This window comes from Saccopteryx leptura, chromosome 6 (genome assembly GCF_036850995.1).
Source record: "Saccopteryx leptura isolate mSacLep1 chromosome 6, mSacLep1_pri_phased_curated, whole genome shotgun sequence".
Classification (NCBI taxonomy): domain Eukaryota; kingdom Metazoa; phylum Chordata; class Mammalia; order Chiroptera; family Emballonuridae; genus Saccopteryx; species Saccopteryx leptura.
Window position 1 is genome coordinate 127,152,050 of NC_089508.1, and position 15,486 is coordinate 127,167,535.

Consider the following 15,486-nt stretch of genomic DNA (forward strand, 5'->3'; position numbering starts at 1 on the left):
TCCGGGAGCATCAGCGGGGCCCACAGAGGGAGAGTGCCAGCTGCACTCCACTGCAGACACGGAGGGAAACACACTCCCACTCTCCGGGAGCATCAGCGGGGCCCACAGAGGGAGGGCGCCAGCTGCACTCCACTGCAGACACGGAGGGAAACACACTCCCACTCTCCGGGAGCATCAGCGGGGCCCACAGAGGGAGAGCGCCAGCTGCACTCCACTGCAGACACGGAGAGAAACACACCTCCACTCTCCGGGAGCATCAGCGGGGCCCACAGAGGGAGGGCGCCAGCTGCACTCCACTGCAGACACGGAGGGAAACACACCTCCACTCTCCGGGAGCATCAGCGGGGCCCACAGAGGGAGGGCGCCAGCTGCACTCCACTGCAGACACGGAGGGAAACACACCTCCACTCTCCGGGAGCATCAGCGGGGCCCACAGAGGGAGAGTGCCAGCTGCACTCCACTGCAGACACGGAGGGAAACACACCTCCACTCTCCGGGAGCATCAGCGGGGCCCACAGAGGGAGAGTGCCAGCTGCACTCCACTGCAGACACGGAGGGAAACACACCTCCACTCTCCGGGAGCATTAGCGGGGCCCACAGAGGGAGAGTGCCAGCTGCACTCCACTGCAGACACGGAGGGAAACACACCTCCACTCTCCGGGAGCATCAGCTGCACTCCATTGCAGACACGGAGGGAAGGCTGCAGGTCTACTCTCTTGGAGAATCACTGTTTAGTGTTTTCAGAGACACAGTCAAGAGGTGAGTGAAATGGGAAAATGCCCTTATCTGGCTCCACGGCTCACCCATGACTGAAAAGATGACATGCAGATCACCACCTATGAGATGCACACCGACCCACAGAGACGTAACAAGGGCTAATGGAATTCAGACACGTCCCACTGTCCCGAGTATATGCCTGTGAACAAAAAATCACGTGGCCCACCCTCTCCATTTTTTCTGGAAGTAACTAAATGTTAACCCTAAGTACTTTCCATGTGAGAAATCTAAAGCAGTATTTGCTTTTCTAGTGAAATGTATTTATACTAAACTCCAAGTTCCAATCTGTGTTTTTACCTTTTTTATACTGTTCACTCAGTGTTTCTGTAAGAGGGGCTGCGTTACCAAGAACTCACAGACCTTCCCCACCCCCAAATGATGAGTGTTATATGAACTTTTCTAATATGAAAAAAGTTCAGTGAGTCAGAATTAAATCATAGGTATTAGCTTGAAAATAAAGTACCTATTTGGCAGAAAAAAGGTATGTCAGGCCTGTAAAAACCCATTTTCATGATGGCAAAAATAACACAGAGCAACAGATGGGTGGTTGACAGGTAAGAATTTGTCTCTAAAACTCCAAATTTGTGCCAGATACCATGTTTTGAAATCATTTGTTCCAACAGGAGTGCTTCACAATCTCCACAGGAGCGAGGGCACAGGGAGAAAGCGCCCGGGGGGGGGGGGGGTCGCTCCCACATGGACTGCACAGGAATTGAGGGAAACTGGCTGAGTAAGAAAATTCACTGAGAATAAACTTTTTTAATGATTACTTCCACAGCACAGAAGGACACAGAGGGCAGGGGTGGAGCAAGGATCGAGAGAAGGAGGTGGAAACAGGGGGAAGGAAGCACTGGGATGGAAGTGTGGGGGCAAGGGTAGTCCAGAGCCGGACGGGGCGGCACACGGGCCGTGGTGTGCGGGGCACAGCAGACAGCGTACAGCTCACTGCGCACAGCTCCAGCGTCCCAGACCTTCTACCCACTCAACAACGAAGTAAACACTGTTTGCGTTCCTCTCACGGGCGACGAGGCAAGAGTTCCTCCACACTCACCCTGAGTCATCTCATTATGTAGGACTCGTTCCCTGTCTACAATGACGCAGCTTACAAGCAGCAGCTTCCGCCCAGGAGGCAGTAGACATCACCCATGCCACCTGGCCCATCTGAGGAGGCTGGGGCCTCTGCCAGGAACATGCTCAGCCAAGGTCACTACCAAGGGTGGCAGCCAGCCTCACCATAAATTAAAAAACTGGTTTTGACGCCCACCTTTGCCTCTTCCTGACTTTTTGCTTCTTGACATTTCCAAAAGGAAGGCTGACAAAGGAGATACTTAGGACGTAAAAGCATCTTGAGGGGGTGACACAGGCCTTGTCAAGAGTGAAGCACAAATGCTCCCAAAGAGCCCGCACTGAAACCATAGTCAACTTGCCCCTTCACGCTCAGTGCTAAGCACAAGTGTCTGCCCAGGAGTCCTGGTTTGCAATAGGGAAGAGAAAAATCTACAGACAACCTCAAGAAGGCAGTTTTACCCCACAGAACAGCAGCACTTCCGTGGGCCCAGGAGTAGAAAGCAAAAACCCTGGACTCCATGTCGCAGGCAGCTGGTCCACTTCTTTCAAACGCCCGTGTGCATTGCGGCACGAACACCTGAAGGGTCCACAGGAGTCCCTTGTGCATCATTAGTTTTAACAAAAACCTGCCACCAGCCTCACTCCACTGCTCGCTCCACCCGGTGCAGGCAGGGGCAAGGAGCTGCTGAGGACATAGGGAAGGCGGAGAAGTGGCTGCTGCTCTCAAACCCAACCTTCCAGAGGGCCGCCCTCTGCCCGAGGAGTGCAAGACCTCCCTTAGTGCTGTCCCCGAACACCAGTGGGCGCTTCAGAGCCACCACTCGGCCACAGCCACAGCAACGTCCGCAGGGCAGGCACAGCACCCAGGTGCACAGCGCAGGCCCGCAGGCCCGGAGCAGCCACAGCAGAGCTGGTGTTTTCTCCCTCCCCCACCTCCCCACTCTCCTCACCCCTCCCCCAGCAGCCTCCACTCAGCTAGTCAGTGACAGGCAGGTGATGGTCATGGCTGGCAGGCCAATAAATTTGCTTTTGCTGTGATGTTACAGCATGGGTGGGGAGGGTAGCTAAGAACTACTGATGCACGTGTCCGTCAGGAGCCCCCCAGCTATAATCACAGGGCTAGAAATGGGACGTCCGTGACAAAAATTATGAAAATTTCCCAGGACTTTCCCAATTCTAAGTGTGTCCAACAATGTAAGAATGTTGTTCTTTCCAACGTTTAACAATTCTCCATGGTTCTGGTGCTATGGTCAGCCCTTCTCTGACTCCGTGTTAGTGCTCAGCTCTCTCTGTCGTAAACTGGGGGAGGTGACCAGATGCTCTCCACCATGCTCTTCTCTGAGACGCAGATAAGTCAGATGGGTCAATGGGAGGTGCTGGCTTCACCTGCTCAAAACCTCCTGAAGGAACACAGCCTTCCTGACAACAGTCTGACTGGACGGGGCACTGACCAACAGGGCTACGCCAGTAACCACGTGACAACCAGTCAGGTACCCTGTATCTGCCTGGGAGGCCAGGCAGTCTGCAATCTTGGGGTGGCTTCTACAGTTGACTTAAAACTGTCCTCCAGCGGCCCTGGCCGGTTGGCTCAGTGGTAGAGCGTCGGCCTGGCGTGCAGAAGTCCCGGGTTCGATTCCCGGCCAGGGCACATAGGAGAAGCGCCCATCTGCTTCTCCATCCCTCCCCCTCTCCTTCCTCTCTGTCTCTCTCATCCCCTCCCGCAGCCAAGGCTCCATTGGAGCAAAGATGGCCCGGGCACTGGGGATGGCTCCTTGGCCTCTGCCCCAGGCACTAGAGTGGCTCTGGTCACAACAGAGCGACGCCCCAGAGGAGCAGAGCATCGCCCCCTGGTGGGCAGAGCGTCGCCCCCTGGTGGGTGTGCCGGGTGGATCCCGGTCAGGTGCATGCGGGAGTCTGTCTGACTGTCTCTCCCCGTTTCCAGCTTCAGAAAAATACAAAAAAAAAAAGACTGTCCTCCAGCTCAACCTGCCTGATACAAGGCTGTGGGCAGGCGGGACCGGAGTCTGCAAGGACAAAGCTTGTCATCACAGCTCTCCATGCCTCATCTTAGGGGTGGTTAGTGAGAAACCAACACAAGACTCTCCCTTTGGGATTGAATCCCAACACCCTTAGGATCTACTATGGGAGCCTGGACACCACTCAGCAAGCAACCCCAAAGTGACAGGGGTCTTGCAGAGATGCTCTTACCATCCGGAACTTCATCTGGCCTCTTCCTCTTCTCATACACGACAATGATCACCACGAGGATAATGATTTCGGCCAGGATTCCCAAGAAAGGCCAGAGTGGGGCCAGGTGGCTCCGTACCCTGAGAACGGTGACTGCGATGTCACTGCCAATGGAATTGGTAGCATTGCACTGATACTCGCCAGGGTCTTCGTTGATATGGAGACTTGTGATGCTCAGCTCAGTGTAATTGTCCTTGTTGGTGATGAAGATGCGGCCGGAAGCATTGAAAATGTCCTGCTCGGGCAGAAGTGAGAACACACAAAGGTCAGAGGATATGACTCAATGCCCAGTACAGAGTAACACTGTTCTCCATTCTCAGCAGGACAGTGGCTGGATGAGGGAACAGTGTCAGTGCCATTTTGTCCAAGGAACTCGGCATACTTCATTACTGACTTCAGTATCAACAACAGTCAACAAGCATCCGAGAGACAGAGTCACACCTTCCGGTGGGAGTCCTCCAATCTCCCCTACATCTGTTAGTGAAGGGTGCTGGCCTGCAGACCTGCAGAGGGCTGAGTCCCACTGCCACCCACACAGAAGACAGAGCAAGGACAATTCTTCGCTCCCCTTGCAGGCCATGGGTGAGGGGACGGGAGGTAAAACTGGAATTTTGGACTGGACTGGACTAAGCTTTGTAACAACAGAGAGATCTAAGAAAGCTATAGGATTTGTCCAGAAACAGAGTCTAGAAAACTGCTGAAATCAGTGTCTAGAGAAAATTGAAAGCATTTTGTATCAGCACTAACCAAGTTTAGGGTGTTCAACAAAAACAGTTTTCAAAGGCACAGGCCCAGAAATAGCTTTTCTTTCCGGATCCTACTTTCATTAAAAAGGGTTCTGTCCCCTAATCAGTGGTCGGCAAACAGCGGCTCGTGAGCCACACGCGGCTTTTTGGCCCCTTGAGTGTGGCTCTTCCACAAAATACCACGTGCGGGTGCTACCTTGATAAGGAATGTGCCTACATATATAGTTTAAGATTAAAAAATGTGGTTCTCAAAAGAAATGTCAATAGTTGTATTGTTGATACTTGGCTCTGCTGACTGATGTACAGCCTGAGAGCAAGATGAAGTAACAATGTCTGATTTTAAATAGTTTTCAAAGTACAACAGATACTTAAGATTTCCCAGTCATGTGAACAGAAAATAAAATGGCCACTGAGGACCCCCAGCCTGCCCTCCCTCCAGGGGCCACTCGGGAGAAATGGGTGTTTCCCTGCCAGCTCAGGGCCTGCGGAGGGGACACCACACAGCTTTGGCACCTTCCATCCAAGGACTCCTGAACTCTAGTCGTCCCTGTTCACGCCAGAGCCCTCAGCACCACCAGACAACATCACTAGGAGTTACAGAGTGGGAAAACAAATGGACTTCAAGGTTTTTACAAAGCGGATTTGATCCTTGGTTTTGTCACTAACTACCTTGCCGAACATGTAACCTTTCTAAAGAAGCTGGTTAGACAGTGTCCAGGTCCTTCTGATTCTGAAGGTGATAATTAATGAGGATGCCTGCAGAGTGTGCTGGGCATGCAAGGCCTGGGGACAGGAGGAAGGCCCTGACAGCCTCTGACAGGAAAGAAACTGATCAGACATCAGCGGGTCAGACAGAAAGAGGCTGAAGCTTTGACCTTCCAAATCCCACCAAGAATCATGTCACAGGTTACAAAAGACGTTGCCTTTTTTTTTTTTTTGTATTTTTCTGAAGCTGGAAACGGGGAGGCAGTCAGACAGACTCCCGCATGCGCCTGACCGGGATCCACCCGGCACGCCCACCAGGGGGTGATGTTCTGCCCATTTGGGGCGTCGCTCTGTTGTGACCAGAGCCATTCCAGCACCTGAGGCAGAGGCCACAGAGCCATCCCCAGCGCCCAGGGCCATCCTTGCTCCAATGGAGCCTTCGCTGCGGGAGGGGAAGAGAGAGACAGAGAGGAAGGAGATGGGGAGGGGTGGAGAAGCAGATGGGTGCTTCTCCTGTGTGCCCTGGCCGGGAATCGAACCCGGGACTTCCGCACGCCAGGCTGATGCTCTACCACTGAGCCAACCGGCCAGGGCCGACGTTGCTTTTTTTAAAAACCTTTTTTCTGGAACAGATCCTGTCCAATTTTCAGTATCCAAGGCCGCCTTGGGTGACACCAGGTTGCCTTGGTTCCTAACCTGTACTTCCTGTGTCCAGAAATATGCTATTAACAGTTCTCATCATCTTGTCTTCCCAGTGACACTAAGACACTCCAACAACATTTTCTTTAGGATAAAAACAGACTAGAATAGCAAAAGCTTAAGACTGGGGTAGCCCCTTAGCAGATAGACAGCGTTAACAAGTCTCCTCGAGGTAGTCCATGCTGGATGGAAGTTGCCAGTGGCCTCCAGGCTCATGACATAACACTCATGGCCCTAGAAGGGGTGACCAAGCCAGGCCAGTGTGGCACTTCCAGCAACTGCCCCAGGAGTCTGGATCTCCCCAGGAGGAAACTGGCATCCAGAGACTCGGTCTGCCACCCACTCACCACAAACAGGCCGTTCTCCTTCTTGCGCCAGGCCCACTCCGGGTGGGGGTAGCCAACTGACTTGCAGTACATCATGGCCTCCTGCCCTTCATTCTTGTTCTCGCTTCGTTTATGACCAGTGATTGCAGGTTTAGCTGTGGGAAAGCATGTTGAACAGTTACCATGGGAGCCAGCCCAAAATAAGATATGAAGGCCCCCTCTAATGTGGTCTTGAGGCCCATCCTCAAATTCAGCTTTGATAACATGCATTGCACATGAGAGCAGAGCAACGGAACCAAGCCCACCCTCTCCCTTCCATCCACCAATGTGGCCCAAGCAGACACCAAGGTTTCTACATGTGAAGTAAATCCACTCAAAGATGGTACAGGCTGGGTGGCCCGAAACTCAGCCATCCTTTAAAGAAAATGAAAACAGAAGCTGTTATAATGGGGTTTTCTGTTTTGGTTTTTTTTATTTTATTTACTGATTTTACAGACGGGTGAGGAACGAAAAGTATCAACTCATAGATGCTTCACTTTAGTTGTTCACTGATTGCTTCTCGTTCTCATATGTGCCTCGACTGGGAAAGCTCATGGGTTTGAACCAGCGACCTCAGCATTCCAGGTCAACACATTCCAGGTCAACGCTCTATCCACTGCACCATGGTTTTTCTTAAAACACCCTCACTAACTACAAATGTGGTTTCTGTCCAAAGTCATATATTCCCTTAAGGAAATTAGGAATCTCTGAGATCAAAGAGCTAAAATTGAGTCCTACTGCATGCACATTATGAGAAACAATGAATGCCTGGAGAAGCTATCTGATGGTGTCAATGGCCGAGGCTCTCCCAGGAGAGGGGATCCAGCAAACCAGTCTTCACAAGGGAGGAAAGGAATGAGCAGGAAAGTCAACCAGTGTCCCAAGAGATTTGACTAACAGTTTAAGAATCTGACTTAGAGGAGACAAGATGGCGCTGGAGTAGGCGGACATACCAGCATCTACCTCCCAGAACCAAAGTGGATTACAAACGAATTTTATGAACTATCATCCGGAAAAACCAACTTTGGACTAAACTAAAAGGACTCTTCAACCAAGGAACACTGAAGAAGCCACACAGAGACTGCTTAGTGTATCCCAAGGTTCTCTTTACCAGGCCACAGTCACAGAGCTCCAGGGAAAAGCAACCTGGTCTCAACTCTCCAGGCAGAGGAGAACAGAAGCTCCATATCCACGCATGCTGCAAATGGCTTTTTCCAGTCTACCTGAATCATTACCAGCTAGAAGCAGCGGTCATTGGGACTTGGACATGAACTGCAAAGTATAGAATGGTGACAATTCCAGTGCCATGCGGACTTTTCCTGTGGGGAACTTTCCTGGACTCCTGCTCCCTGTGACAGCTCCTAACAGACTGAACTGTGGTTGGGTTGCATTTTTCAGGGATTTGGCATGGTGATGGGGCCAACTTGGACTTGGTGAACATGTTAAGGACACTACTCTTTTAGGGATTCTTGCTGTACTGGCCAACAGTTTGCTTAAAGGCTTTTAATAACTGTAAAAAAAAAATAGAGGACTGGATGACGAAGATGGGGCACATATACACCATGGTATACTATTCAGCTAGGAGAAATGATGACATCGGATCACTTACAGCGGAATGGTGGAGTCTAGGTAGCATTCTGCGGGGTGAAATAAGCGAATCAGAAAAAAACAGGAACTGCAGGATTCCATACATTGGTGGGACATAAAAGCGAGACTAAGAGGCATGGACAGGAGTGTGGTGGTTATGGGGGGTGGGGGGAGGGAAGGAGGGAGAGGGGGAGGGGGAGGGGTACAGAGAGAACTGGTTGGAGGGTGGTGGAGGACGATCTCTCTTCGGGTGATGGGTATGCAACAGAACTAAATGACAAGATAACCCGGAAATGTTTTCTTTGAATGTATGTACCCTGATTCATTGATGTCACCCCATTAAAATAAAAATTTATTTATTTATAAAAAAAAAAAAAAAAAAGGAATCTGACTTATACATCGGATTTGAAGTAATCTTAATGAACCCAATCTTGGAATTTCTAGACATGCTAGGAACTGCTGGTCTTCTCTGCTTTTAGGGTCACTTAGGAAGAAAAAAACAGCACCTGTGATTTAAAAATTAGATAGGCTTTAAGAATCCAAGAAGCCTGGGTCTGACCTGTGGTGGCAAAGTGGATAAAGCATTGACCTGGAATGCTGAGGTTGCCGGTTCAAAACCCTGGGCTTGCCTAGTCAAGGCACATATAGGAGTTGATGCTTCCTGCTCCTCCCCCTCTTCTCTTTCTCTCTCCTCTCTCTTTCTAATAATAATGAATGAATAAATAAAAATCTAAACAGTCTCAATCAAATTTAAAAAAAGAAAAGAAAAAGAATCCAAGAAGCCTGAGGTGGAGGCTAGCTCTTTGAAACTGGCCTTTTCTGATCTGACTGCATTTCCCATCACACCTTACAAGTTACAGTAATCTGAAAGCAATAAACTCAAAGTAGGCCAGGCATCACTTTGGCCAAGATGGGAACAGGCCTGGTCCAAATTCCATCTCCGCTGGTTCTTTAATTACTCTGTGGCTTCAGTTCTATACCCAATATCAAAGGGAGATCATTCTAGCCCCTGCCTACACCCGTGTCCTTGCACAGGTAAGATGTCAAAGCATTCACTTTGCGACCATCAAAGCCTGTGAAGCTGTACTGTTATCATGGGGCTGACCCCACGTTCTCCCTCTGACTGGTGTGGCTTCCTCCTCTCAGACCGCATCCCAGGCAGGCTCCAGAGCACCTGGACAGGAGGCCCCTGCTACCTCCACAAGCACTGCCTGCCCAACAGGCCTGCTCAGTGCTCCTCAGTGTGGGATGTGTTCTGAAGAAGATGCTACAAAGGAAATGTCCTTTTGTTTTTCCAGACAAAATTCCTCACTACAGAAGGGAGTGGGTCAGGCTGGTTCGATTTTATTCCCACCATGCCAAATTTCTCCCATGGTTACTGGGTCACTTACTTATCAGTGATCACCCTTCCTCAAAGATTTCTTCAGTCAATGGCTATGAAAGGCCATCTTAAACACGCCGAGGAGGAAGCTCCCTGGCCACACGGACTGAACACCGTCACGGGGGAGTGGGCGACACACCAGCAGAATACCTCCTTTGCCTCTGGTTGTGCTTCATTAATCTGACAAACATTTCCTGAGCACCCACGACATGCCAGCTCTGACAGAAGTGTGGGGGAACACCCTTCTGATGCAGTACATTTTAACAGTCATGAAGAAAGTAAGGGAGCAGGCCACTCCTATCTACGGGAAGAACATGCCAAGGAGAGAGATGTGTAGAGTCGTGAGGCAGAAATGTGCTCACTGTGTACAAGAGCATGGGGAGTTGTTTTTGAAACGCAGTAAGCAACAGGAAGAAAGCAAGAGAGGAAACCAGAGAGAACGGAACCCAGGTCAGACAGAACCTCAATGGCCCCTGAATGACTTTGGCCTTTACTCTGAGTCAGCTGGGAAGCCACAGGTGAATACCGAGTGCAGATATGGAACGATCCACATGTGGCTGACAGGTGTAGACAGACAAGAGGTTCTGCATATATATTATAGTCTGAGTTAATGTATTTGTTAATGGGCTGGACATGGGATGTGAGAGAGAAAGGAGTCAAGAACGACTGCAAGGTTTGGGGCCTGACTGCAGGAATGAAGCTGCCAGCACAGAGGTGAAGACTGCGGAAGAATCAGGGTGCTATTTGCTTGTCTTTACTGTTTTCTCTGGGGATGCAGTTAATGTGGTAGTTAAAGCCAGGCGTTCAAATTTCAGGACATGTTAAATTTAAGATACTTATTTCACATCCAAGTGAAGCTGCCAAGCAGACACTAAGTCTCATGCTTGGAGCTCGGGGAGTCATCTAGGGTGGAGACAAGAATTTCAGAAATCAGCTTCCACGGGATCTATCTCCCATTTCCCCCTACTCTTGTCCACAGGGACATCTAGCCTGGCCCGGCCAGCGGACTAACCCCAAGAGTACTGGGAGTTCAAGGTCACCAGCTCTTGCTGTGGGGACTCATCTCAGATTATTACACACAGATAACACCTAAAAAGCTAAACACTGAGCTGGTTTATGACTCCACAGCCTCTAAAAAGTTGCTGTTCTGCAAAGACACAGACTTGAAAGTAAGGACAGGGAGAGGGTGGACATGGTCCTCACTCCTCCCTTGGTGTCTGGGAGGAGAGCACCACTAGGAACTTAGCTGGCCATGTTTACACAGTGCAAGCCTATAAGAAAGAGTTTTCAATGATTACTGCTGCTTTCCCAGCAAATAATACTGAGTGAAGCTTAGGAGTATCCCCTCTGCCTAGCGTACTCAAAAGAATAACGCCCTCAATCTTCACCTTTGGCATGGTGGAACTACCACTAGTATACTCAGCAGAGAGAAAATTAACCCAACCCACATGACTCTATCTTTATAGGGAGTGATGAAAATAACTATTACTTTAGCCTTTGGGTCAGTGGAAAGCTACATTCACTTCTGTCCTCATGTCACTGCTTATGAAAAGCCTAGTTCTGCCCCACCAGCTGAGCTGGAGAGCAGCCTCTCAGCATGTGTCAGCCTTGGTCCAAAAGAGGGTCCCTTAGGGCTCAGAGTCCACCTGTGGTGGCTTTTAAATAGTCCACAAATTCTCCAATATTCTTTCCTTCAGAAGGTGGGTCTCATCTCCCCCTCTGGAGTGTGGGCTGGACCCAGTGACTGGGTTCTAAGGAATGAAATAAAGCAGAAGTAAAGGATACAGCTCCAGATACTAGTTCACGAAAGATGAGGTTCCCTGTCTGCTCTGGGGTCACGCACTCTGGGGACGTTCCACTGCCATGTTAGGAGTGTTCCAACAGCCCACGAGGAGGCCCGTGCAGTGAGAAACCCCGGGCTTCTGCCAGGAGCCTGTGAGGCGGCCAAGAAAGCAGCTGACCCTCCAGCTGGTCAGGCTTCCCAATGACGGCAGCTCCAGCCCACTAGAAAAACCCTGAGCCAGAACCATCCCACGGACCCATTCCCTTTTCCTGACCTACAGAAATGATGAGGTACCTGCTGAGTGTTTCCTGCTTTTTAAGCCACTACTATGTAGCATCAGATCACAAACACAGTCACCCGGCAGAATAGACGTCACCCCATCTGGGCTCTATAGAGACTCTTATTCACTGAATAACCTAAAGCGGGTATTGAAAATCCTCAGAGTTTCAGTGTTCACTTTCGTGAAATGGTAATAATACCCATAATACTCCACAGAGGTCTTGTGAGGATGAAATTACATCTCTATAGCAATCTAGCGCATGGCTGGAGTTCGGAGTCAAAGTAAACATTTACACTGAGCTATTAGTTGCAGCAAAGAAAGGCTAAGCCCAGACTCAGGCATTCTGAGCTCTAAGAACTCAGACTCAGGCATTCTGAGCTCTAAGAACTCAGAGATGCTGATTTATTACGTGTTCTCTCCCTGTTTGCTAATATAAACAGGACTTCTGTGTGTGGCACTAATAAGGTTTAATCGGGTCAGATACTGACAAATAATATTCATTGATGGCTTACTCATACTGATTAAGGGGCCTCACCTCATATGGGCTTACTATATTTAATAAGGAAACGCTTAATCAGGTCCTGCTGGTTTCAAAGTAGGTCTGAGGGGTCCGACAAAGCAGATACTCTTTACCTCACTGTGTGCTCTCAGGGAGCAGAGATGATGGCAAGAGTGAGGGCAGAGTAGTAAGAAGGTAACAGAGAGACTCTTAAAAGAGATCACAGACCTACTAGGAGTGAGCTCAACCTCTCACCTTGTTAGCAATATGCTCTCATCACATTAGTTCATGGGCATCCTTCCAGCATCTAATGAACAGCCACACAAGGATTCCAAAGGACTCTTCGTTACTCAGCAATACCTGACCCGATGTTATGACCTGGGCCTTTGGCTGAGGACAGATGCACCTTCCTCAGCATCCTCTGCTGCCTAGACTGCCTGCACCTCAGCACAGTGTCCAGCTCCTCTGCTAGTGTCTGTAGCCAGTATCAACTTACACAAGGGAGGTATGTTCCACTGAATCCACTGATAAACATAACAGAGCTGAAAAAGGGATGGGGCCTCTCCAATGGACACCTTATTTGGTATTCACCTTTCAAAGTACATTATTAACTTTTCCAACTTATTTTCAGAGATACTCCATCCTTTAGGTGTTTCCAATAAGTGGGTGATGTCTAAATAAACATGATGATACGGTACAGATGGTCTCTTTGCTTCCTTTATGCAAAATATCAAATCCCAGAGATACCTCATCTTTGCTGTAAGCAAATTAGTGGCTTTGCTGAAGGCAGAGGGACAGCTAAGATTTACAGCTTAGCCAAAAGGCAAAGCCTTAGTCCTGGCCAGGTGGCTCTGGATAAGGCATCATCCTGGTGCATTGAGGTTGCTGGTTCGATCCCCAATCAGAGCATATATGAGATGCAACCAAGGAGTACACAACTAAATAAATGAGTTGATGTTTCTCTCTCCTTCCCTCCCCTACACCTGCTCTCTCTCAAATCAATGGGGGGGTGGGGGGGGAAAGCCAAGCCCAACAAGCAATATAAAATTGGTCAAGATGGAAGCAAGAAAGACATTGGCTTTAAGTTCAATAAGCTTCTCTACAGAACAGGTTCACCACTGGTTGTAGAGACTAGAGCAATCTGGGATTTGTGCTAGTGTTGCCTCCTATAGGTGAGGCTTTTCCTTTCCTGCAGGTGAATCCCTGAGCAGGAGGCACTGACGTTCTCCTCCAAGACAAAGACTCTAACCCTGGACATGAATTGGCATCACCTGGAGTGCCTCACTAAGCCTGCTGCCCAGGCCGCAGCTCACGCACATCAGGTCTGAGAGGCACTGCTGTCACATCGTTCCTGGCCCAGCGTCTGAGTTCAGGAGACGGGGGTGGGGGGTGGGGGGGTGGTGTGTGTGTCCATACGACGGGCAGATGAGTGAACAGAGGTGTAGAAGCACTAAGGTAATATTCTCAAAGTTGAGAAGCTGCAAGTCACAGCCACTAGGAAGAAAGCTTAGAAATCATTTCCTTCGATAGCCCACTCCCTCATCTGTGTCCACAGAAGGAAACCGCAGACCATGACAGCCTGACAGACCTTAAAGCCCCTCCACCTCATCGTACACTGGGCAGCTGAGGCCCAGGAGGAAAGAGTCAGGGTCACAGTGAGTGGAATGGCAGGGCCAGAATGACAGCCATTTTTTCTCAGTCAGAGGGCTCCTGTTTTGTGGGGAATGTGGCCTCACAGCTCAGTGTTCAGGGGTGCAGGCTCTGGCACTGAGGACCCAGGCTCCACTGTCTAACTCTTCATTCTGTGCAAATCATTTAATTCCCTTCAGCTTCCATTTTCTCACCTGGAAAGTGAGCTAATACAGTAATAGCATTCACCTCAGAGTTGCGCAGATTAAAGGAAAGGCAAGGAACGAGCATCGGACCCAGTACAGCGCAAGGCACACAGAGTGCACAATGTTAGCTGTTCTCGGTCTTACAAAGGAGCATCAGGGTAGCACCCTGGTGAGAGGAAAAGAAGAATAGGTATGGTTATCTGACTCAAGGTCGATGTTCAAAATGTTCTAGTAGCTTTAAGATGTTATCATACTTTCAAAGACTTTTCTAGCAAGAGCAGTTTTGGGTCAGAACCAGCTTCAACATCAGCTCTGACCTAAAGGATGTCACAACCACCCAGCATCCTCATCTGTCAAACTGATCACCTATCAATATCACACAAAGGACAGTGAAAACGCTCTGCATGCTGAAAGTTCTGTACAAACGTGAGTGTACAGTGCGGACTCAGGCATATCACCAGCATGGCCATGCAACAGACCAAGAAATAGGAACACAGGCAAGGTCGCTAACAAGAACCCTAACATTTAGTCCTAATGCTCAAAATAGAACGAAAGCTACAAAGGAGGGAGGAGAAACACAAGTTCAATCTTGGCTCTCGTAGCCACCAGAAGTCTGAACCTCATCAAAAATGTCCACTGAACAGGCAGAGATGACGGGCCTGATGGACGGGAGAGCCGAACCTTCCTGGGACTGGGATGTACTGCTGTACAAGAGGCACCGGCATGGGAGCTGCAAAAGATTTGATGACTAAAATCCTTTTCTGAAAAAACAGCACTCAAACTCCTTGTTTATTGGATTAGTCACAATGGTTGAGAAATGAGGACAGGGTTTGGGAGTCATGACAGGGGTTTTCTTTTTATCTCTGTAAATTACATAGATAATTTTTAGTTGCTCTTTTAAGTACTTCTTTTTTTAATTTTAGAGAAAATGAGAAGGAGGAGGGAGTAAAAATTAAAAGGTTAAAGAAGTACAGGGATAAAAAAACCTGACACCTATTCAGTCACTGATGCTCTAAGACTATGATGGTGAACCTTTTTATAAAAACTGCCCACTTTTGCAGTGCCGGTCAACCTGGTCCCTCCTGCCCACTAGTGGGCGTTCCAGCTTTCATGTTCCAAGGCCCACCATGAAAGCTGGAACGCCCACTAGTGGGCGGGAGGGACCAGGTTGACCGGCACTGCAAAAGTGAGCGGTTTTTATAAAAAGGTTCGCCATCAGGGCTCTAGGATGAGGTGTGGTGTCTCTGGAAGATATGAGCTCTGAAGACTCCATAGCTGGGAAGCAAGGCCTCCTGAGAGCTCTCTAAGCGGATCCCCAGAGCCACTCAGGTCTCGTCACTGCTGTTCTTCCCTGGCCAGCCCTGCTTCGTTTTCTAATTCCGACATCTGCTCAGGTCATCCACTAAATAGCTAAGAAATACCATCCTAAACAATCACAGTATATTCCTATTTACATGGGACATCACACTTGTCCTTTGAAACAGAGAAAGAAAACTACTTTGAAATGCAAGGTC

The 15,486-nt window shown here is 49.3% G+C and overlaps 1 protein-coding gene across 1 annotated transcript in view; it reads right to left on the reverse strand.

Annotated features, from left to right (window-relative positions):
* Positions 1–15,486, reverse strand: part of NPTN (neuroplastin) — an 83,480-nt gene that overhangs the window by 5,718 nt on the left and 62,276 nt on the right. Inside the window, exons 5-6 of the mRNA XM_066341536.1 lie at positions 6,590–6,723; positions 4,054–4,327 (exon numbers count right to left, since the gene is read on the reverse strand). Coding sequence (XP_066197633.1) covers positions 4,054–4,327; positions 6,590–6,723 — 408 coding nt within the window. The remainder of the gene's footprint in view (positions 1–4,053; positions 4,328–6,589; positions 6,724–15,486) is intronic.